This window comes from Hydra viridissima, unplaced genomic scaffold (assembly GCF_058129835.1).
Source record: "Hydra viridissima isolate aposymbiotic clone 2 unplaced genomic scaffold, HvirCarnegie_v1 scaffold_7, whole genome shotgun sequence".
Lineage (NCBI taxonomy): Eukaryota > Metazoa > Cnidaria > Hydrozoa > Anthoathecata > Hydridae > Hydra > Hydra viridissima.
The window spans coordinates 14,040,145-14,065,770 of NW_028324306.1; the positions used below are offsets into that span (position 1 = coordinate 14,040,145).

Sequence of the window (25,626 nt, forward strand, 5' to 3'; positions counted from 1 at the left end):
TTCTAGTGTCAGTGCTGTACAATTTCTGATTCAACAACTAATCAAATTAACCAACTTCATATTGATTGTGGTTTTCCTTTAACTCCGGCTGGATTGAATTATGGTTTATCAACACTTCATGCATGGATTCATGGCATGGAGTGTTTGCTTAATTTTAGTTACAAAGTTGGTGTTAAGAAGTAGGCATCTGAGTCTGCTGTTAACAAAGATAAAGACAAAGCCAAATAAAATTAAATTCAATCTATATTCAGACATAAGGTTGGGCTGCTGATTGATCTTCCTAGGTCTGGTGGTTTAGTATAATCAAAGAATGGCAAAACTACTCGACGACTCTTCAGAAATGCAGAACAAACATCTGCAATTATTGATGTTGATGTAAATTTAGTTTAAAAGATACCTGTTCTGTTTACATTGTTAACTGATTTCATAATTGATGCTAATGAATTCAATGACTATTTCCTAGCAACTGCAGAGCTCTTTTTACAACTTTATCCCTAGTACAAAATGCCACAGTGTTTGTACAGAAATTTGATACATGGATGGCAAGTTATTGATCAGATGGTGCTGCCAATTGGGATGAGTGAAGAGGCCCAAGAAGCAAGGAATAAAGATTTTAAAAAGTTTCGTGTGTTTTAAACAAAAAAGGACTCACGTTCAAAAACAAATTAAGACCTTTAACAATGCTTTATGTGCTCATCAGATCAAATGATCAGTACCTTACGTATATCAAAGCACTCTTAGAAAAAAAAGACTTTCCAGATAGTGTTTTGTAACTCTTGAAATAAAATCATCCCTCTTTCATTTTATAAATATCATAATGAATTTTGCATAACTTTGAATAGACAGACTATTGTTTATGCAGTTGTTTTTGATGAGACTGATATTGTACATACAGTATTTTATGTAATTATGTTAATCAATCACTTACTAAGGTTGCTTTTTTTTTTTTTGTGTTTAATTTAATTTAGTATTATTTCTATTTTCTACTATTGAAAACAAAAAAATTATAAAATCTGCCAGTTCACCGATAGGGCAAATTGTTTTATTAAGGCAAGAAAAAGTATTCTTTTTTTTTTTTTTTTTTTTTTTTTTACAGAGAAACAAGTTTATCTTTTACACTTGTAATAAAACAAAAAAAATCCATGAAAAAAGTTTTGTCCAGTTAATCTCAATTCTCACCAACAATGCTTTAAATATACTTAAAAAAAAAAAAAAGAAGAAGAGAACCCCATCAGTAAAACATGCAGGAACTAATAAATTGAGTTATAATGTTATTAATACCATCAGAAGCCGAGAATACAATGTTTTTTGTTAATATTCAAATAGTCATCACTATTTACCTCTTTCTCCAAGACTTATTACTTTAATTTTTATTATTACAAAACTTGTGCACAATGTGCTTGCTTTGTTGCCACTCTTTTAAGATTGATATTGATTAAAACAGTTCTACATTTAATTTAATATCATTTATTTAAAAATTTGTCGTAACTAACCCCTGATGACTAAAAAATGAGACAAAGTTTGTATCAATTTATGTATGCTATTCATAATCATGCAATTGAAATAAATTAGTATATTTATAGGGAATTTAATACTCTATTAAAATTATGTTATAGTTTTAAAATACTAATTAAAATGGCTCCGTATAAAACAAGAAGACCTAAGAAAACGCATTTGCCAATTTAGAAATTCGCATCTGGAAAAGCCAAAAATCTTCATAGTAAAACGCTTTCTAGATGAAGGAGCATCGAAAGCGACCATATATCCTGCTCTAGACCGTGAAGACACTAATTTAGGCGTCAACGAAAAAAAGAAAGCGGTCCAAATGCGAAAAAAAATGTACAAAAAGCACATAGACCAATTGAAAATGCCATTTGATCATCATCACGGTGTTTCACAACGTCAAGTAGCTCGAAGATTCGATTGTGACCAATCATATATATCTAAAATTCTTAAAAACAAGACGAATATTAGATATTACAAGAAGAAAAAGATTCCACATTGAAGCAAAAGCCAACTAGCTCGAATCAAATCTTTGCGTCGGTATATATATCGCAATTTTAGGAATTTTAATTTTGTCTTGGATGACAAATCATATTTTAAATTTGCGAATGCAATATTGGCTGGCAACGATGGCTTCTATTCTAGCGACGTGTCATCTACAACTAGCGACGTCAAATTCAAAAGAAAGAAGAAGTACAAGGAAAAGGTGCTAGTCTCTTTAATTATATCGACCAAAGGGACTTTAAAACCAATCATTTTTGAAAGTGGCCAGGTAATTAATAAACAAGCATACATCGGATGTCTCCGCAAGCGGTTAATAGCCTTAATTGATGAACATTATAAAAATGAAGAGTACTTGTTCTGTCCAGATTTAGCTAGCTCGCACTATGCAAATGAAGTGGTTTCTTTTCTCGATGCTAATAACATCAAATGCCTGCTAAAGGTAAAATATCCACTCAATGTACCAGAAGCTCGACCGATTGAGGATTTTTGGGGTCAGTTGAAACGCTTAGTTTACGAGGATAATTGGCAAGCAACAAGCATTCCTCAACTCAAACGGCATATAGTTAACTGTTTTAACAAAATGGATCGGGAAGTGGCAAAACGTTATGCCTTAATAACTTCAGTTCGTCTAGGTCGAATTGCTTTTAATAATGTTATTTAAAACCAATAAATTTTTTTTTTAAATATCATATAATTGTTTATAAATTTATTTTAAAGAAATTTGATAGCTATGTAACTATGGCTATAATAACAATTTTAAAGCTGTCTCATTTTTTAGTCATCAGGTGTTATAAAGAGTGTTTTAACCTTGACTTTAATTTGTCATCCCCAGGACTTTAGAAAACGTTACTTTCTCAGTTTAATCATGAGTTCAATTAAAAAGCTTAGAGATTCTTTTTGATTGCATGGTAATTTTAACATATATCCATAGATGAACAAATGAGAGTTGACATAAAATTAAAATCTTGCTCCAAATCAATTTACATATCAATTTAATTTGCGTTTTAAAAAAACTCCAGCGTAAAATTTCATAGCTACTAATTTTTTTACACATTTTCCACAGGACATTATTACAACAGATTTATCTTTGTCATAACTCAAAATCAAGCATTCAAAAAACTCATGCTTAACTTCTAGCTAATTGTTACAATCACGCTAAATATCAAAACTCATCAACCAAATCTTGCATCATAAGACAGACTACAGCTTGATTTTAATGTTTAAATTAAAAACCTGCGTTCAAACTGAAGTATAATAGATATTTTAAAAGGTTTATTTCTAACTTAATTAACTTCGTGGCACACTTGTAAAGTCAAAGTTACAGAACCAAGTTGATACTTTCTAGAGCGTAGTAACGCTAGATCCAAATAAATTATTTCCCTAGTTGCATATAAGAACTGATTAATAATAATGGTGCAAGTTTCCAACCTTACTCTGCCCAGTAAGCACAAACAGGCTATTAACTCTAAATCCTTAAATTACTGCTCTAATTTGATTTCAACTATATACTTTAATGCAAATTTATTCAAAATAACCAAAAATCAACACATATCAAATTAAATAATTCAGGAATAAAAATTATAATATATTAAGCTCTTTATGCATTTTTCAACAAAGCAAAAAATAAAGACTAAATATTTAATATTATAGAAAATCTTAATGTTTATCATGACTGAACAACTTGATAAAATACAAAATAAGGCAGTTTTTGCATGTCTCGAAAATATCATCAGACACAATTATTGGCTAAGTAATTATTTCTTATTAATTTCCTCCTTTTTTTCTAAAAATTCTGGAGCCTTGAGCGATGCAAAGTATCTTCTAGTAAGTTTTTAATGTGGAAAATTTGCTTTTTTTTTAACAGCTGAACAGTTTTGAATAAATTGGTAAACTTGAATAAAAAAAGAAATGCAAAACAGAAAAATTGTTTTGTAAACATATTAACATATCTCAAAATATCTTAATTTATTTTAAAAACTAGCATTTCATACTTTTAATTAACTCACATTTATGACCATAAGAGAAGAAACTTCTTATAAAAATGTCTGGAATCGTGAATGAAAAATCCAAAGATAAACCTGTTCCCATGAATACATGTCAATCAAGCAGTCTTTAATGTAAGGAGAAAATGGGACAGCAGTATTTCAAGCCATAAATGTAAAGTTATTTGAACAAAACTATAAAAACGGTTTGTTGTTTTATTATTTTTTTTTTACTCTGTGTTAGAAAATCTTTTTAATGGTGTTTAAATGATAAAGGCCAATAATTCATTAATGTATTAACTTGGTAATAACATTGTAGTGATTAAAGCCTTCATCATTAGAAACTTTCAGCAAAAGTTTTTATTATGGGTAAAAACATAAATAAGCAAGCAATTAACTTTTTAAAACAATTTTCTTAGAAAATCTTCTTCTACTTTATTGAATTAATACCCTGTAACGATGCTTTTAGACCAGAGTGGACAAACAGTTGCTGTTAACAATATTTTTAACAACAAATTTCATCCTTAACGAACTTAAAGTAAACTTTACAGTAGATTGTAAATTATAAATCCTTAACCGCATATTATTTATTGAAAAGCAACCATTTATAGTAGATCATAAGCAACTCAAAATAGCTTTAGATGTTCTTAAAATATAATTAATAAATATCTGAATTGCACAAAAGTTTAACAGTGTTTAAAAATTAAAATTTAGCGCTTTCTATTTTACACGAATAAATTTAGAAAAGCAGAAAATGAAACTAAAATGTATAGAGAAAATTAACCTTCTAAAGTTAGAACGTTTTCCATATTTCATTATTACGATATCGTTTAATAAACAATTTAAGGGTATTTAATAACTTCTAACCAACTCTGATACCCATTTATGTAGCTTTTCCTGTTTCGTTCTCAGTTTAGTAAACAATCCAAGGGTTTTAATAATTTCTAAACTACTCTTTATCACAATTATAGCAACTTTTCTAGTTTCAGTCATCCAATTTTCTAAGAATTATAAGTACTTTTTATTTAAACATAACCATTCTATTTATCCGTATTTAGTTAGTGATTTTGTTTATTCACTTTAGCGTCATTCTTAAATCTGATTACAAAAACCACTATGCTTTCATCTGTGTAATGTGGTCGTAAACTAAGATACGATTTATTTTTGTAATGCAAACGCTGATTTATCTTTTCTTCCAGAGATATTTTTTATCAAAAGAAAAGCGGTGGGTTTATAAGCAATATCTTACCATCGACGTTTGGTTTTCCAAATGTCTTTAAAAGTTGAAACAAAGCAATCTAAAGCCAGTGAATTAATGCATTTTCATTGCAGAACCTTACCACTTCATGTCTGAATATGTAAACTAATTTAAAATTTATTTAGTTTCGTTTAAATTCAAGTTGTATTTTTATTTCGGATGATTTGGCAAGACAGATAACCTTTAAAGTCTTGACAATTTTAAGATAGTGAACAAAATCAATATAAACTCAGTTTAGAATATAGAGTTGCTAGTGTTTGTTTTGTATTGTGAATTAGGCTAAGAACTGTTTTAAATATTTGTTATCAGAAATTATATCATGTAGTGGTTTTGCCTTTATAAACCAAAAAAATGTTTTAGAATTACTGGTAAAAACAACAATCTATGTAATATACCTAGGTTTAGATAAGATAGGCATTACATGTTTATAAAGAGAGTATGTGTGTATTAAATATAAGAAGTGTAAGAAATATAAATTTACTCTATATTGTTAAATTCTTTTTATATCTTGAGCAAAACCATAAAACCTTTAGCAATACCTACGTAAACCAGAACTTTTTAAAAATATGAACAACAACACTTAAAAAAAGAGCAACAAACATAATAAAAGTTCGAACAGCTTTTAAGAGTATAAACTGATTGGTTAGAAATGTTTTTTAGCTTTTTGTTTGCTTCCTTATCTTGTAATAGTTGTTTTTTAAATTTAAGCGGAAAAAACACATACTACATTTTAGTCACTGTGATTACGCTAAAAAAATATTATTTCTGAAACTATTTCAGTCTAGTGTAGAAAGAATTGGTCATACCCTAAATGTGATAAGACCAATATCTTTTACTTTTCACAGAAGTAGTTTGGCGGAATTCTTTCCTCCAGGTGTTTATGATTCTGATAAACTTGTTGACGAAAATTCAACTGTAGTTAGAAAATGGAAAAAGTCAGAGCTTCGAATACGAAGTAATACTGGTCTTCATAAGTTTCGGTACGTTTTAGTAAAAGAAAAAAAAATATTGTTAACTATGAGACATGAAGCTCAACAATAATTGTGGGATATAATATGACGATGCAACAATGTTGTATTTTTTTATCTTCATTTTGTACTTCTCTTCCTGCGACTAAATTTGCTACACCTTGAACTGACCTAAAAAAGTTGGTCCTCATAAACTTTTATTAATATAAAACAACAGCAGTTGAGAGTTTAGCATTTGAATTCAGTTGAGTTTGGTAGGTTGAGTTTAACTTTCAATGTTGACATTGCAAGTAAAACTCAACCTACCAAACTCAACTGAATTTGACAACAGTTGAGACTTGCCTTACACTAAGTTATACAATTAATTATAAAGATTTTTCTTTAACTAAATTTTACAACTTTGTTTTAGATGCAACAGCTGTTATATCACGTTTATCGTTTGTCTTCAGTTATTTCTAATTATTTCCGATGGCTTATATAAGCTACGCCAAGCATAAAAGAGTCTTCTTAAACCCAAGCAAACTTCACTAAAAATACCTTTAACTATTGTTTTGTCCACCAAAACAATACTTAAAAGGTATTTTGAGTGAAGTTTACTTGTACTTACATACTTTAGAAGAAATTCACATCCGTAAATAACAAAAAAAGAGCAGGTGAAATAAAAAAGTTTTGATGCTCCTAGAGTGAAAAATGGTATTAAATACTGGATTTGACAAAAGAATTTTCTTAAGTTCTTTGATCTTTACTGTAAAGCAAGTGCAGCTCTAAATACTGTTAGCATTTGTATGAAAAAGGCTTACAAAGGAAACGCATAAATAAACCAATTTAAAACTGCTAATCAAATCATCGGGAAACTTTCTTCAAAATCCGACCTCACAATTTTCCATCGTTTCTTCACTCTAAACTGAGAAAAAAAAAACAAAAAGCGAAGATTTGAAATCTTAAAACGTTTGCCATTAAATCATACTGGTTATTTCATGCGTATGTGTTGGTGATTATAAACTTTGATTCTGGAACTAAAACGTTACGGAGAAGTAAAAATCTACCATTACGTTTATGAAATATAAAACTTACTTAAAACAATGTTCTTCAAGCAGAATTGAATGCAAATTAGAAACACATTTAGACTGTCAACACAATTATTAGAAATTCAACACTTCCTTAGAAACGCCGCAAGATTGGCGCTATTTGGGAAGTGTTTTCTTATGTTTAATTTGAGATTAAAATGTTTGAGGTAAAGTTTATATTTTTATGCTCTGTACTTGTTTGGCTTTTTTAAACGAAAGGTATAAATTTCATAATCAAAGAATAGTAGGACTATATTAGGCCGGGTGAATAAAAAAGAGCAATTGCTAACAAGCAATTGCTCTGAGTAAAAGTAAAAGCTAAAAGCAAATGCTCGCTGCAATAGCAATTGCTCAAAAATGTGTGAATAAAGTTTTGCTAATGCTCACAAGCAATTGCTTTTGTGTCGGAGTAAAAGCAATATGCCGTTGCCGATATAAATAGCTTTTTAAACTTTTAATGCTTAAAAATGGCTACTTCAAACCAGATTTCAATTGAATCAAGTGAAAATAATATAGCTAGCCAAAGTTTTAACAAATGTGAAGATGAAATTTTTATAAACATATTATGCGAATTGCCGATCCTTCTAAAAAAAAGCCAAGTTCCAAGCGTTAAGATAAAGAAAAACGAAGCATTTTTAAGAATGCAAGACCAAGTGTTCCAAGCAACAGGAACAAAGATTGATATAAAAACATTGGCAAAAAAGATTGCCAACATGAAAACAAGGCTGAAAAAAAAGTCTGATATCCATCGAACTGGAAACAAGCCTATAAAGCTTTCAATAAGTGAAGTAAAACTTGCTAATCTTTTAGATACAGAAAAGAATCCTACCTTCACACAAATTGATGGTTAGTAAAGACAACTTTATGTATATAATTATGTACATATTATTATACACACACACACACACACACACATACACACACACATACACACACACACACACACACACACACATACACACACACATAATGTATATATATATATATATATATATATATATGTATATATATATATATATATATATATATATATATATATGTATATATATATATATGTATATATATATATATATATATATATATATATATATATATATATAAATTAGTAAAAACACTTATCTAATTTTTAGTTTTCTTTTATATATATATATATATATATATATATATATATATATATATATATATATATATATATATATATATATATATATATATATATATATAATGTATGCTTAGGGGCAATATCGGCAGGCATAAAAAAAACTCCAAGTACAAGTGTTGCTGAAACAAATGATTCTATATTCAACAACTCATTAAAAAATCACACAATATTTTCATTGTCACCATCAGTTGAATCTTATAGTAATGTTAAAAGTAGTTGCAGTAAGTTACTAATGTGGTTTTTTTATTCTTTAATATAGTATATTTGCAGTACACCTGTTTTCAATATAGCTTTATTCTCTTTATATTTTATGTAAATTTATCTATATCTTGGTAATTTTATTCTACCAAAATTTATTTATTTCTCAGGGAACACTTCTTCTCAAGCATCAAGGTCAGTTCCAAAAAGCTCAAAACTACCTGGTGAAACTAAAGAAACAATAAAATGGACTAATACAGAGCTTCAGCGTGTGGTCATGCTGGAGCAGCTAAATTATTATCGCTTAAAAAGTTTTAAGTTGAAAAATAGTACTCCCCATCATATATTAAATGAAGAGGAGATAGATATTGATGTTGACATTAATGTTGATGGAAATAAAACATAAAAATGTGAAAATAAATTTTGGTTGCTGTTAAATGTACAAAAGTTTTAAACTTACTTAAATCAGTTTTTTGACCATGCATTATATTTTCAACATTTGAAAACGTTATGCATAGTAATTAAAGAAGGATGAATTAATTTCAATTAATAGAAGTATTTTTTGTACATTTCACAGGAACTAAAATCTATTTTAAAGTGTCACTTCTTTATCTGTTATTTCCAGGTAGTTTTTATGTTTCATTTTATTTCTTAAATGTCAGTTATAATTTGTTTAAAAATATTTCTAAAATTTATAGCATAATATAAATATATTACCAAAAAATGCATATTTTAATAATACCCTTATAATGAACATTTACTACATAAAAGTATTATCAAATAAGTTATTAAGTCAAAAACATATTATAACTGACATTTGAGAATCTTTTGTATATTATACTGTAAATAAAACATGAAAATGTATGTTAGCACATCTTAAAAATTCTTTAAATTAGTTATTTATCTTAGAAAACTTTGAAAGAATATTTTTAATAATATAAACAATACAATAAAATAAAAGTTATATGTTGTTTTCAATTTGTTACAAATAAAAAGACATTGCACTTAATTTGATTTAAATGTCTAAAAATTTAAAAATTAAAAGTCTCTTAATTCAATATTGCCAATGCAATTTCATTTCTACGCTGCTGACCAAGTAAACGAAGTTGTTGTTCGTTTTCTTCTTCAATTACAGGAACAATTTCATCGTCATCTTCTTCGACATCTTCATCTTCAAAATCTGGATCGTTTAAATTTTTTGCAATATTGTGCAGTATAAAGCATGCAGTGATACATGTAGCAATCATCTCTGGCTTAATTCTTACCTATAAAATTATTACACCACAGTTACATTACGTTAAAGTGGTGGTACAAAAATTACTCTCAATTTATTTATCAGAAAAAAAACAAAAATTAACATATGTTAATCGATATATATTTACCATCATGTTTATATATAATCTTTGGGAATAAAGTTACTTACGCCGTATCTGAGAATTGGGAAGCGTCTTTTTAATTGACCAAATGCATGTTCTACAATTACTCTGTTTTTAGCGTGTTTTTTGTTAAAGTTCTTTTCAAGTTCTGTTAGAGCATTTTCAAATGGCGTCATCAAAAATGGGGTTATACCATACCCTGCATCTCCTAGAAGATATCCTCTATTTTCTAAACCTTTTAATAGTGGATATATATTAGAGTTTTTAAAAATTCTTGAGTCATGAACAGATCCGGGCCAACTAACATCAACACTGGTGAATATAGCCTTTTCATTTACAGTTGCCTATATATAAAAAAAATTATTGAAAAAAGAACCATTGGGAAATATAAGTAAATATATATATATATATATATATATATATATATGTATATAGAAAGAGGAATAGTTTATAATTTTACTTACTTGTACATTGATTGAAGCAAACCCTTTTCTATTAATAAACTCATCAGCAAATTCTCCATAAGGTTTATCAATTCTTATATGGGTGCAATCAATAGCTCCGATTGTACAGGGAAAGCCTCTTTCGTTTGCCCATGCCAGTTTTGCTCTTAAAATTTGTTCTTCCGTATGTGGGAAAACTATCCACTGAGAAGCCTTAGTCAAAATTTTTTGAAGCGTCATAGAGACAGTTTTTGAAACAGTACTGCGATGAATCCCAGTTTCGTTTGAAATTCCAGTTTGGAAGCCAGGGTTTGCTAGATAACGTAGTGTAACTTCCATTCTTTGCTTGGTTGTTAGTGATCCTCCCCGAGTTTCATCACTTATATCCAAAAAGTGTTTTGCTAGCCACGTAACGTTATCATCCGTAAATCGATATAATTTATGATATTTGTTTGAAGCTGTTGGTGGTGCCTTTCGAGTACTATAGGATTTAGTTTTTCGTTCTGGAAACATTTGGGCCATTTTAAGACGTACTTTAATATGTATTTTTAGAGCAACTAATATGTTTTATTACTATGTTTGTTAATTACTGTTTACTATATCTAATACCTTGGTTGTATAACCGATTACATTATGCGAATGTATTATAAACGTGATAAATTTGCAAGTTCTCTTTAACTACTTTTTAATTGTAAACGCGCACTCCATCCGTCAACATTAGGCTGCAGTTTTTATTTAATTATAATACTCAACGTATACAAAAATTATATATATTGAATGAAACACACACAAACATTGGAGGACAACATGCGCTACTTCATTTTTGTTAAAAACGTGCTAGTATATATATAACTAAATGCGTAACGTATATATATATATGTATATGTATGTATGTATATATATATATATATATATATATATATATATATATATATATATATATATATATATATATATATATATATATATATATATATATATATATATATATATATATGTATATATATATATATATATATACATGTACATATACATATACATGAATTGCCAAAAAATAGTAAAATATAGTAGTAAAATAATAAAATCTATGTCCAATTATCCAAAAAAAAAAAAAAAGCAACTAATATAGGTGCTCGTAAAATTAGAAGCAATTGCTCGCCGTTTTTTTAGTTGAAGCTTTTTTATTCACGCGCTTTTCTCATTTGTGAGCAATCGCTAAACATTTAAGCAAAAGCTCATGAGTAAAAGATTTCGCGAAAAAAAAGCAATTGCTCTAAATTTTTATTCACGTAAAGTTGAGCAGTTACTCCAAAAACGCTGAGTAAAAGCAATTGCTCTTTTTTATTCACCCGGCCTATTATATAGTGTTTTAAATGTATAATAACAATAAGATTTGTAAAAGTTAAAAGCTCTGTGGTAAATCTTGTGGTGTCTATGGTGAATTCTATAAATATTATATTTTTACTATTGCAAGTTGTAATTACAATTTTACCAACAAGAAAACTGGTTTTCCATTATATACTTCTAAATCATTTTAAAACGGAATGATTCAAGATGTTGAAGACTTTTGTTTTTCACAAAAAACTTATAATGTGATGAACAATTTTTAAAGAGTGTACCATAATGCAATAAAAAGTTTTGACGTATTTTTTAATACTGACTAAAGTCGGTCAGCGAATCAGTAAAATGAAGTCTACAAAAAGTTGTAACTTTTACTTTGTTACAAGTATGAATGACGTTTCATGTATGAACGAAACATTATCTGATATGATTTAAACTGTTAAACACGAGCATACTGTCAAAGAAAAGATTGATTTAAAAAACTTTCTTTTAGCCATTCAATCTTTCTCTACCGCAGAAAAACGACGGAAACGAAGGAAACAACGAAAGAAAAAGATTTAATAACACTAGGGAACAAATTTAAACTTTGTGTCTACCACCTTAGCAAAATTATTTCATACATATCAAGTTTATTGCGCTGATTTAAATATATAGTTAGTATATTTGTGCCACGTAAGGTTTTTAAGTTATTGGTTTTTTTAATTTTTTAATATTTTTCTGTATTTAAACTTAAATTCAAATTTGTGTATACCATTTGGTAATGTCTACATGTTTCATTTTCTTTATTCTAAAGTTATAAATTGCTGCAGTAATGGAAAAAGAGAAGCCTAAGCGTTGCTGTTTGAACGAATCTGACCTTTTTTGTTGAACTTGTGGAATATTTACGACTCGTGATCAGCGGAAAAAGTGTTTGCTACGTCGGTCTGACTCAAAGGTTAAATGGGAAAAGAAAGCAAAAGCCGTTTGCTATACCAATCATATGGCGTGAGCCGAAAGACCGTACTACTAGGAAATGCGGGTTCTGGCGCATTTTCATTTTTTCGTTACATTTTTTTTACTTTTGCACGGTTTGTAGATTTGGGGTCCTAATATCAATGAAATACCCTATGAAAATCCTTTTAAGGGGTGATAGTGCATGCCTAAGGGAGCCCAAAATAAAGAGTTTTGAAATCCCTCATTAACATCCAAAGCATAATTTTGGTCAAGAAGTTTATAAGATTTTGCATACCATAATGCGATCTATTTAAGTGCTTAAAATGCTACAAGACATGCTTTGTTTAAACAATATATATAATATAAAATGTAATGCATAAAAACAAAACTTTTTTATTTTAAAAGTTTTTATCCAAATATGCATCTTATTGCTGTTCCGATGTATCATGAGAAGTTCTCAAGTTCGAACTTTGCCCCTCGGTTAAAAAATTACAAGCCAATAATTTTTTCGGGAAATGGCAGTAATTATTCAAAGAAGAAAGCAAAATGTAAACACAATGAGCTCTTTTTAAATAAATTTAAAGATGCCTATATTTGAAAAAACTCATGAAGATAGCAGAAAATCTGTTTGTGTTATATGCATGAAAAAGGGTGATCAAGAGTTGACTGAAAACTATAAGTTGAAAATTCTTCAACAGATTCAAACAGACATAGATTTCAGTGATGAAAGAGTGCCTTTGACTACTTGTGTTTCATGCAGATCTCAAATTGGAAAACTTTGTGCTGGAAAAATCAATCATGTGCCTAAACTTTTTGACTTCAAGTCAATTTCTATCAAACCTACAACCAGAGTTTCGTCAGTTTGTGAGTGCCTTTTATGCCAAATTGCCAAGATCAAAGGAAAGGAGAAGCATCCGTTTGACAAAGTCAAAGAATCCGAGGAAAAAATTCCAAAGCAAACTTCTCAGAGTTCTGAAAAGCGCTGCACAAAGTGCTTGTCAATTGTTGGCTGAGGACTTCCTCACAACTGCACCATTGGAACTCGCCATGAAAACCTGTGAAGAATGGCCACAGATGATCCCGTAGGTGCAGAGCAAGTGGCTGCAGCAGTCTTAGCATCCAAAAGCGCATCTCCAAATGGCACTATTAGACTCAGTCAGCCTTGTGGAAAACCTTTGCTATTGAGGAGAGGTAGTTACTTCTATTGTCTAGTTAATTATCATAGTATCATTATGCTAAATTAAAGGCACTCAAAATTTTGATTCACAAACATTTAATTTATGACCTGTAAAAATTAATTATGAGAAAAAGAAACCAGAATGCTTTTATGTTAATTAAAATGCTAATTGCAACTGCTTTTATTGAAAATTCATCTCTTAATTAATTACCCTGCTTCAACTTTATTTCATCAACCTAATTTTACTTTAAATCATTCTCATTGCAAGAATAATGGATGTAATTTTATTGTTTTTAAAGGTCATCGGCTCAGCAGCTATTCAAAGAACCACTCACAACAGAAAATATGGTTCAAGTTCAGCAAAATACAGGACTTTCAAACAATGGCATTCGAAAACTAGGTTCAGCACTAAATCAAATCAGCCCAATTAGATTGGTGGAGCAACGTTTTCCTTTGAAGTTTGCTCAAGCCGGCCAGGAACTTAATAATCAGTTCATGGTCAGCAACGTCAGATTGGCAGAGAATGGTCAAACTTGTCAAGTTGTGCACTGCCAGAGCCTCAGCAATCTCAGTGATGTTTTCAGAGCATCACAAAAACTATCAGAATCTTCCATTTTAAAACTCGGGATTGATGGTGGTGGATCATTTCTGAAAGTGAGCTTCACTACCATTGTGTTGGAAGAAGATGAGACTCCTCCACACAGACCAGTACAGAAGACAATCAAGCTGATGGCACCAAAAAAACGAATGTTAAGCAGCAGATGCTGATAGCACTGTCACAAAACACTCCTGAGAGTTACCAGAATGAGAAAGCCATTTTCGACCTCATTCAAGTCAAAGAAAAATGGCAAACAGGTTCTTTGGTTGTCTCTTGTGACCTAAAGCCGGCCAACATTCTTTGTGGCATTCAGTCTCACAGTAGCAAACACCCTTGTTGTTGGTGTGATGCTGCATCTCAAGGTCTTGAAAATTGTGGACAACTTTGGACTTTTGGCCAGATCAGAAGACAGCATTCTGAATACATCCAGGCAAGAGGAAATTCAAGAAAGTCGAAGGAATTCAAAAATGTCATTCATGTGCCTTTGATTGAATTTCAAGATGACAAGTTTGTCCTTGGGGCTATTCCACCAATGGAGCTCCACTTATTACTTGGAGTTGTGAACCACATCTTTAAAAATCTTTGCGACCTGTGGCCAAGGGCCAAGGAATGGCCTCCATCACTTCATATCCCTATCCAGCCTTACCATGGGTGGCATTTCAATGGGAACAATTGCATGATACTTCTAAGAGGTCTGGATAAGCTTCAACAGCTTTCAGAAAAAGAAGGTTTCAGTCCAGCTCTTGGCTTCATTCAAACACTCACACTATTCAAGACAGTGGTCACTTCGTGCTTTGGAAAAAGCCTGGACCCTGACTATGAATCCAAGATTGAACAGTTCAAACTTAGCTACACCAACCTTCCTATTTCTGTGACTCCCAAAGTGCATGCAGTGTTTTACCACGTGCCACTGTTCATCAAGATGAAACAAATTGGACTCGGCCACTTCAGTGAGCGGGCAACAGAAGCTCTACATTCCAACTTCAAATCTCACTGGGAGAGATTTAAGAGAGATCCATTGCACCCAGATTATGCCAGTCACCTTTTAAAATGTGTCATTGACTACAACAGAAAGAGAAATTAATTTTTTTTAGAAAAGAAAATTTTCTTTAGAACATGCCTTTTCTCTGTAATCCATTAATGTAAATCCAAGGTTGTAACAGAACATGAAAACAAACTCACTTAGAAAATAAATTAGTTAAAGAATGTTGGTTTGAATTTTACAGGCTAATATGTTGTGTTTTGTAAAATAAAATGCAAAAAAAAATTTTTTTCAACAAACTTTTTGGGCTACTCATAGCCTAAATGTATGGGTATTTCTAAGTAAAACATTCAAAGCTAAATAAGTCTGTTGGATTTTAATCCAGGATTTTCAAATCACTCATTTTGGGTTCCATATGACATGCACTATCACCCATTAAAAGGGTTTCCATAGGGTATTTCAAGGATATTAGGACCCCAAATCTACAAACCGTGTTTGATATGCGTGCTGACTTTTTGGATCTGATTCCGTCCTCTAAAATGTTTCTTTTATCGCCGTCAGAGTTGAGTGCGACTTTGCCTTTTTTTGTTTATTTTGTTGGTTTCTTGGTTTGTTGTGATAATGTCCTTCCGTCTTGTAAAACATGAGTTTCAACTTTGAGCATTATTTTTAAAAAACTTTATTTTTAAAAAATTTTTCTATCACCACAAAGTATTGACGACGCTTTGAAAGTCGTTTCCTTCATCCAATTTTTTTAAAACGTAAAGACACAAGTGACCGCAATAAGAAGTGTCGCCAAATTGAACCATTTCGCTGTTATAAAAGACGGGGCTTTTTGAATAGTTTACGAGCTCGACAAGAGGAGGCTAAACATAAGAGTCGAAGTCGAAGTCGGAAGTTTATCGTTGTCTTTGTACCAACAGACCCAATGAAAACCGTTTGTGCTTGAATCCCCAGTGTTAACAATTCCGCACGCTTTTCTTTTTGTTTTTTCGGTAATTCGTCTCTAACAAAAACCCCTTTAAATTTTTTTATTTTTAAAATGTTTGCAGTCTTTATGAGTTGAAAATTGGTTAAAGCCTCGTTAGGCAATTCAATTCCTTCGACATTGATCATTTTACATTATTTTTTATTTTGTAAGCTAACTGATGCATTAAAAAGTGGAGGTGAAATTCCATCCCAGTTTTTGAAAAAGATGAGAGCAAATTTTATCATGAAAATTTTTCTTCTCGATGGTTTTTTAAAAAAAAAAAAGTTTTCAATTTTGCACAGGTGATTTCTGTTTTTAAAGAGTTGAAACAAAATATACTGTACGTTTATGAGACTTTTTCCTTTTAGCTCTTTCGGTTTTTCCTTTCCATAAATAGGTCGTAAATAAAAGACAGCTCATTAAAATCCTTGATGAGTTGCTCTTCCAAGTACTCGATGTCATCAATCCTTTTTCCGACCAGGACGAAATAAATGTAATGAACATTTTCATAGTGATTTGCGTACTCCAACTGCTTTAAAAAAATCAGGATGTGGTCTTTGGTAATTTTAGAATATTTAATGCTGTTGATATCTGAGTCAACGAGCAGGTTTAAGGCTTGAAATTTGTTTTTAAGCTTTTCGAACACTTCTTTTTGCACTTTACAGTTTTGCTTTCCGCTTTACTGTCTAATACATGCTTGGAAATGGGTGATTCTTGACAAATTGATTTTGTTCTCGTTAGACTGGTTGTAATCTTTGCAGGAAGCGTTTGTTTCTAAAGTATTATGCTGACAGGAGACAAAGTTTTTCGTTGTTTTCATTCATTTCAAATTTGTTTGGATTTTCGTTAAGGCAGCAATATTTGAATTGAAAAAAAGGTTTTTGGGAAACTTTGATATTGGCCCATTGTCTTGACTAAACCAGCTTTTCAACTATTTGAAAGTACTTTAGCTGAAGATCTTCCTTTTCTTTGTCGAACTTGTATCTTTCTTCAAAGGGTAACTTTGTTTGTAGGATATCTTGAAACCGTTGAGCGAGATGGTTGGTTTTAGCTATAAAAAACGGAGCATCTGGAGCAGCGAAAAGGTGAAAAATTTTTTTTCACCTTTTCGCTGCTCCAGATGCTCCATTTTCTATAACAATTTTTTAACCGTTTCCTCTGAAAAGTATTCTTTGTTTTTTAGGAGAGAGGAAATACATTTCAGCTGGTTGAATGTTTCGTCCTGATTGAATTGTTCCATTATTTTTGCGTTTAATAAAGTGAGACCCATTATTTTATAAAAAGCGAATAAAGAATTGCTCCTAAAAAGGGGGTGCTCGAAAAGGGTGAATTGGGTCCGAGCAGCAAACCAGAGCAGACATGTGTATCCTTTTCCGTTTTTTAAGAAGAGTCCGTCTCCATGGACATTTTTTATCCAAGGTCTTAAGTACAAGCTAGATCCTGCTGCAATTAATTTCATTCCTTTTCCATTTTTGTTCATGTAAACAACGCCTCGTCCAGCAATTTTATCAATCATGGCAGAACCAGTAGTCGAAGCAATCCCACCTAACAGACTAGTGGCAACCACAGGAGCTACTCGAGCTGCAAGCGTACTGATTAAAGATAAAAGAGCTCCAATAAATCCTCCTTTTACTTTCGAATAGTACTCCACCTGAGTTTTGCTCATTTTAATGGTTACTCCAACTCCACGACGGATAGCATTTACAATTTATTCATATTACTTTTCTGTCACGAACAACACATCGTTTCCATTAAAATTGTCTTTTGAAAGCCTAATGCTCACAGGCTTGCCATCCATCATTGTTTTTTTTATTTTGTCAGTCTGCCCTTGTGAAACATTAACTTTGACATTGAAATAGTTGCTCATTTTTTAAAAATGTCGGAAAATATTTATTTCATTTCTCGGATGTGGTATCGGATTGTAATGTCCTCGCCACGAAAACCAACGAAATTTCCATTTTGATCAATGATGCGAGTGATCATTGTTGAAATTTCACACAGTTTCAAGGGAAGATAAAGTAAATGGGTAGGTCTTTCAATGATTTTAAAGCCTGGACCTATATTTGGATAAAAAGAGTAAATGCAATTTAATTGGGTTCCATTGATATATGACGACCCGATGACGTTGTTGACGATTCTGATGGTATTGATGCTTGAAATTCTAACGATATTGTCAGACTCGTATTCAGAATTGGAATTTAATTTTCTTTTAGTTAACCCCAAAACTAAAGCGATGCTGTTCTCCACGTTAAAATTAATAAAATAGCTTAATCTAAGTTTAATGGTTGATTTTAAAGTATTAAGATTGATTCCAATTTCAATGTTGTTTGGAGAGTAATTGATTTTATTTGTAGCGACATAATTTCCACGCTGAGCCGTGTAATTTTTTATTGTGCTTGAAACAGACTTTTGCAGGTAATCATTGATATCTTTAATGTCGTAACTTCCATCAGGAATGACAACGTTTTCCCAATTGTTTCCATTGTTCTTGTTGTATTTGAAAGAATTGTTTCTGCTGTTGACATTTGGAATGCTGTTATACGTTTCAAGGCCGAGAAAAGCCATTTCATAACTTTTACCTTTGTCAAAAACGATTTTATCTAAAAAATCTGTTGTGATGACGCTTGATTTTCCGTCTACATCGATTATAATTCCTGGCATTTTTTCATTATACATCATTTTTTAAAATCGTTTTCATATTCATAGAAAATTCTAAGAATTTTTAAAATTGCCTTTTTTGAAGCATAAAAATTGTCAAATCCGCTTCTGTATTTTCCCAGATCTTTTTGGAGGACAAATCGATGACGGCAAATCCGTGGGGTTGCGACCAGCAGTGCTTGCAGAACATTTTAAATTCTTCTTTTTTCATATTGCTTGAAACATGGTCTAGATAAATATGGTTAATGTTTTTTTGGTCCTGTGGAAAGAGGCAAATAAAATTGGCATTTTCTCTAATCGTCTGCCGCGGAAGCATGAAATAATTTTGAGCCAGGTAGAAGCAATTGACGTTAGATTGCCTTCCTCGGATGTAGTATTTCTCGCACTTGTTTTGTTTGGTTAATTGCAAATCGTCAAAGATAATTAAGTTGTTTTTGTTTGAATCGAGATCTTCAGGCTAAGGCATGTCGTCAGCAGTTTCGAAAAATTGACACTCTATATTGATTTCATCACCATAATTTTTTGAAAGGTCGTCAATCATCATTTCAGGACTTGCGTTTATTTTTTCTATTTTGTTTTGAATGTTGAACAATCCGAGGATAATTTCTTTTGGCAGTTTCTTTTCGAAGGAGCTTTTCAGTATTTTGTATTCAGGCTGGAAAAGAGATTTCCCAAACACCTGCAAGTGGTTGTAATTGAGCCACCTAGGTATTAGCAGCAAATTGAGCAGCAACGTTGTTTTTCCACAGCCGAACTTTTTTTTTTTTATACAACTTCAATAAATTTACACATCGTTACATTAAAACTACATGACATCATATAATGCAACGTAAGTAAAAAGAAGAATATAACATAATATTACCACGTATAACATCATAATAAAAAGTGGTTTAGCAAGTATAACACATCATAATAAAACGTGGTTTAACAAGTATATTTAAGTACAACGTAAATTAGTAGAGTTTCTTATCATAAAGACTGTCAGTATTTTTTAAAAAACAATAGAATAAAAATAAGAAAAAGATAAAAAGACAAGAAACTTTCTTGTTACTTCAAATATATATATATATGTTGTTGTAAAGGAAAACTCGTAGAAGTCTATGAAGACTTATCATGGAGTACCTTTTCAAATTGTTAAATAAAGTCTATTTCATATTTATATATAGTCAAAACACAGTCAGTGATACACATAAATATTTCAGTATAGATTCTGTTGTTAAGTTTAATACATACCAATATAATTGTTAATATTAAGTATGAGGTGTTTTATTTTATTTTTTAAGTTGGCAGGATTATTTAATACTTTAATTTCTGTATTTTTTGATATTATTTTGTTATACAGGTACGGACCCCGGTAGGAAATAGAAAACCGTGAGAACTTTGTTGTTCTTTTAGGCAGTGTGAAATTGCCTGTTGCTCTTGTTATATATTTATTAGAGTTAACTTGAAAGAAGTTATTTAAAAAATGCGATGGGACTAGTCCAAGTTTGTATTTTAGCATATATAGTACATTTTGGTAAATGTTGATTTGGTAGATTTAGTGCATTTAAGGTTTTTAGTAAGGGTTCAGCATGGGTGAGTTTATCTTTATCATAAACTAGTCTTGATGCATGTTTTTGACTTATATAAATAGAACTCAATTTGGATTTGTGTGTACTTGCCCATGTAATATTAGCGTACGTAAGATAACTTTGGATGTAAGAAAAATAAAGCGATTTAAGGTTATGTTGGGATAACATAGGTTTAACTTTGTAGAGTATTCCAATATTTTTCGAAATTTTGGTGTTTATTGCACTTATATGGTCTCTCCAAGATATATTTTCGTCAATAAGGATCTCAAGAAATTTAGCTGTTTCTGTTCTTTCAATCTTTACCTTATCTATTTTTAGTGAGGGAAGGATAGTAGGTGTATTATATTTTTGTTTTTTGGAATGAAACAATATGTATTTTGTTTTTTCTGTGTTTATTGATAACTTATTCAATTTCAACCATATATTTAATCTTTTACGCTCTTTGTTCATACATTTGTAAAGGTCTTTGATTGAGTTCGAGGAATAAAATAAGTTTGTGTCATCGGCAAACATAATTATATCAAGTTTATCCAAGGCTTTTGTAAGGTCATTTATATATAGAAGAAACAAAAGAGGTCCAAGAATGGAACCTTGGGGGACACCGCACTCAACTCGTAGTAGTTTTGAGTGTTTCTAACTATCTGAAAAAACACATTGTTGCCTGTTGCTAAGATAGTTTTTGAACCAGTCAAGGGTTATGTTTTTTATCCCATAGCTTTCCATTTTTTTAAGTAAGATATTATGATTTACAGTATCAAACGCTTTTGACAGGTCTATAAAGATGCCTAGAACATACTGTTTTTTGTATAAAGAATCACTTATATTGTTAACTAGATCTAGGATTGCATGTTCAGTTGAATTTTGGTTTTTATTTAGAATTTTATTTTGGATTAAGTACTCATACAATCTGTTATAGATTACTCTTTCGAGAAGCTTATAAAAGGTAGAGAGTACCGAGATAGGTCTATAGTTATTGATTAAGTATGTTTAACCTGATTTAAATATTGGTACTACTTTAGCTACTTTAAGCTTGTCCGGTACAACTCCTGTTTTAATCGAAGACTTAAAAATTTCATATATAGGTTTATTTATCGTTGTAAAGACATTTGCCACTACCCTACCACAGATATCATCTATACCTGGAGTTTTATTTGATTTTAAGGAATTTAGAGCCACATTAAGTTCTTGATAGTTTAGTTCTTTGTAGTTTAGTTCGCTCTGGGTGTCACTTAGGTATGATTTGAATGAGTTATTAAGAGACTTAATTTTCGAGGCAAGATTAGGGGCAAAGTTAACAAAAAAATTGTTGAATTTTTCAGCAATCGTATTTTTGTCACTGTACATTGTATTGTCAATGACGATTTGAGCAGGTAAGGTATTTGATTTAATTTTTTTGTTCCCAATTATTTCTTTTATAGTATTCCATGTTTTTTTAATGTCACCAGTTGCATTTTTTATTTGCTTCGAGTAGTAAACTTTCTTCGATTTTTTTTTTATTTTTTCAAATAAATTTTTGTATTGTTTGTAAGTATTTAGATTTTTTTCATTTCTGTTTTTTAAATACTTGATGTAAAGTCTTTGTTTTTTTTTTGAAGATTTTTTTATAACTCTGGTAATCCATGGACATTCTAAGTATTTTACTTTTAATTCTTGTTTTACAATAGAGAAATGATTATCGTAGTACTTTAAGAATATTTATATAAATTCATTATAAGCGGAGTTGGTACGCCCAAGGTTGCATTCTTGGTAAATCCTGTCCCACCTTACTGCCGATAGTGATTCTTTAAACTGCTGAATAGTAAAATTATTAATTTTTTGTTTATAGACTTTGATTTTAGAGTTATTAAAATGTACTGCGCTAAATGCAAAAAAGAAACAGAGACGATTCACTTGAAAAACTAAGTCTCTAAAAACATCAGAAATATGCTTAAAGGGACTTGCAACGCTTGCGGATCGACAAAATGCAAGTTTGTTCTTTCGACAAAAGGCGGAGATTTGGTGGAATCCCTTAATAAACTGTCTAGCGAAATCAAGCTTCCGTGGGCTAAATTTCCAGGAGAAATGCATATTCCGGGAATGAACTTTGCAGGGCCTGGCACCAACTTGGAAAAGAGACTGACTTCTACTGACATGTATCAGGAGTGGAGCAAGCCTGTGGACAGAGTGGACAATTCAGCGTATCACCAAGATTTGGCTAATAAATATTTAAACGACAGACAAAACAGGAATGTGGCAGATCAAATGATGCTCGAAGAAATGAATTCTATACCCAACCCAACGTCAAAAGAAATCAGCGAGAGAAAATTGATTGCTCAAATCATCAAAGCCAAAGCTAAATTTAGATTTGGTGTGCCCACAAGTGATCTTAAATGGACGGATCAGCTTGCAGAGGAGCTTCACAAACCAGTGATTCATAATTTCAAAAGAAGAAAAGTGATTGTGAATGACATTGATGAAATATGGGCTGCAGATTTAGTTGACATGTAATCGTTTTCATAATTCAACAACGGTGTAATATACTTGCTTATGGTCATTGATGTGTTTTCAAAGTATGGATGGATTGCACCCTTAAAAAGCGAAGCAGGTATTGATGTAGCTGAAGCTTTAAGTATAATCTTTGAAGAAAGAAGGTGCTTTAAAATGTGGGTGGATAAAGGAAAAGAATTTTACAACAAGCATGTAAAAGGGCTGGGAGTGCAATTGCATTCCACTGAAAACGAAGAGAAAAGTTGCGTCGTCAAACGATGGAATAGAACGGTGAAAGAAAAAATGTTTAAATACTTTTCAGCAAACAACACCAAGAAATACATTGACGTTTTAGATGAAATGGTGAGCAGCTACAACAACACAAAGCACTCTTCCATTAAAATGACTCCTGCTGAAGCCAGCGAAGAAAAGAATAAAAATAAAGTCTGGATAAACCTGTATGGAAATGCTCAAACAGAAATAAAACAACCAAAATTTTCCATAGGTGAAAAAGTGAGGATTACTAAAAAGAAGTCTAAGTTTGAAAATGGGTACACCCCGAGATGGACTGAGGAGGTTTTCACTATGTCAAAAATTCAGTACACAGATCCATTAACCTATAAAATCATCGACGCTAATGGTGAAGAAATGCAAGGCACTTTTTACGAGCAGGAAATGCAAAAGATCCATCAAGACATATACAGAATTGAAAAAGTCATTCGAAAGCAAAAGAACAGATTATTGGTTAAATGGCAAGGATATCCAGACTCATTTAACATGTGGGTGGACATAAATGAATTAATCAGTCTACAAAAATAGTCTAAAAAATCTCTTTTTAATATGTTAAAATACATGATCTTCACAAATTTTTTAAAAATGTTGCCTTAGCAGAAGTCCACAGTTTGGATTTGCAATTGAGCCATTTTGAAGAGAGGATTAGAGAGTTGGAGCAAAAAAGACTGAGCAACATTATTGTGCCTATAAAAACGTTGGATCATGTACTTATTACAACGTTAACGGACAGCACGAGATTTTTGCTCAAGAAGACATTAGATTTGTAGCTCTCTCGCACACAACCATATTGTTGTCAGCCGGACTGAAATTAGACAAAGGCATTGCCGTCATTACTTTGATAAACAAAATCAGCGATCAACTGAATTACTACAAAAACGATATTATTCTTTCAGAGTCTGTAAATGACGTCATCATGGTTGTTCACAATTACACCAATCAGGACGTCATCGTTAAAAAAGGCGAAAAGCTTTGTAAAACTAATCATATTGATTTGAATTAAAATAATAAATGGATTAAAAAAATGAAAATATTTAAAAGCACAGATAAAATTTACCCAGTTCTTCCAACGGCTACAGCGAACCTTCAAGCGATTGAAGAAAGTCATGTTTACCGCCTTCAAAAAATAAGCGAGATCCAAAAAGAAATGGAGGATGAAAAAGCAAAGAGAATGACTCTTAGCAAAAGGTACCATGGCGCTTTTAGAATCATTTTAAATGCGGACAATTCGATGCAAGTCTAGTGTATTGCTCTGGGGACGGTTGCAATTAGTCATTTGTCTACCATTATTGCCAGTCCAGCAGCGATTGTGTACGAGGATGTTGCTATTGGAATGGGGTTTTTATCCATTGTTTGAGGTAAAGTGAACAAAAAGCTGGCATTAAAAGCGGAAAAGCATGAAAAATTAACAGTTCTTGCAGAGTCAAAATTAAACACCATTAGTAGCCTGATTTCAAAAGCTCTCATGGATGGAAAAATAAGTGATTCAGAGCTTATTTTGAGCAAGCTTCAAAAATTTAAAACCTTGACGGAAGAGATAAGGATAAAAACTTAAATAGGCATAGACAAATTGACCAAGGCGTCGCTGATCCAAAAAGGAAGAGAAGACGCCATTCAAGCATTTAACAACATATTCAAAAAAGGATCTTAAATAAATTAATCTTTTTTCATAAACAGCGTAAAAACCTATTTATGATTTTTTTCCACGTATTTTAAAAAATGTCTCTTTATAAAATACAAGACCCAAATAAAAGGGATGAAATTGTGAGGGAAGTGATGGAGAGCAGAAATAAAATTTATCAGAGTAGTCTCATTGACAACATTTTAGAGTTGAATTTTCAGGCTGATTTCATCAAGCTTTACGAGCCTCTTATTGAAAGCAATAAAAAGATGGCCAAGAGCATGAAAGTGGGTAATATTTCGTCTCGTTACTTGAGGGTTTACGAACGAAAAAAGAAAAGGCTTTTCGAAATGAATAAAATTGGAGATAAAATGTACATTGGAAAATCGGAAATGACAGTGGATGGATATGATATCATTATTGGCGAAGAAAGGTATGAAGGGATAAGTGGTCTTTGGGAGCTTGTAGGCAAATCTACTGCTCCAAGCAGAAACGACTATACCGATGAAGATTTTCAAAATTATGAAAAAGTTCTGATTGACAGTGATGCTATAAGA

General features: G+C 31.2%; 2 protein-coding genes and 1 pseudogene across 2 annotated transcripts in view; all 3 read left to right on the forward strand.

Annotated features, from left to right (window-relative positions):
• The first annotated feature begins 5,961 nt into the window (after window positions 1-5,961).
• Window positions 5,962-25,626, forward strand: part of LOC145184741 (large ribosomal subunit protein mL37-like) — a 253,325-nt gene continuing 233,660 nt past the window's right edge. Inside the window, exon 1 of the mRNA XM_090093263.1 lies at window positions 5,962-5,994. The gene's annotated coding sequence lies outside the window, so the exon portion shown is untranslated. The remainder of the gene's footprint in view (window positions 5,995-25,626) is intronic.
• LOC149886255 (uncharacterized) lies at window positions 7,543-9,048 on the forward strand. Its single transcript, XM_090093908.1, has 3 exons — window positions 7,543-8,128; window positions 8,519-8,665; window positions 8,813-9,048. The coding sequence occupies exons 1-3, from the start codon at window positions 7,750-7,752 to the stop codon at window positions 9,046-9,048; spliced, it is 762 nt and encodes a 253-aa protein (XP_089950034.1). The 5' UTR covers window positions 7,543-7,749.
• LOC149886256 (uncharacterized) lies at window positions 13,131-15,736 on the forward strand (annotated as a pseudogene).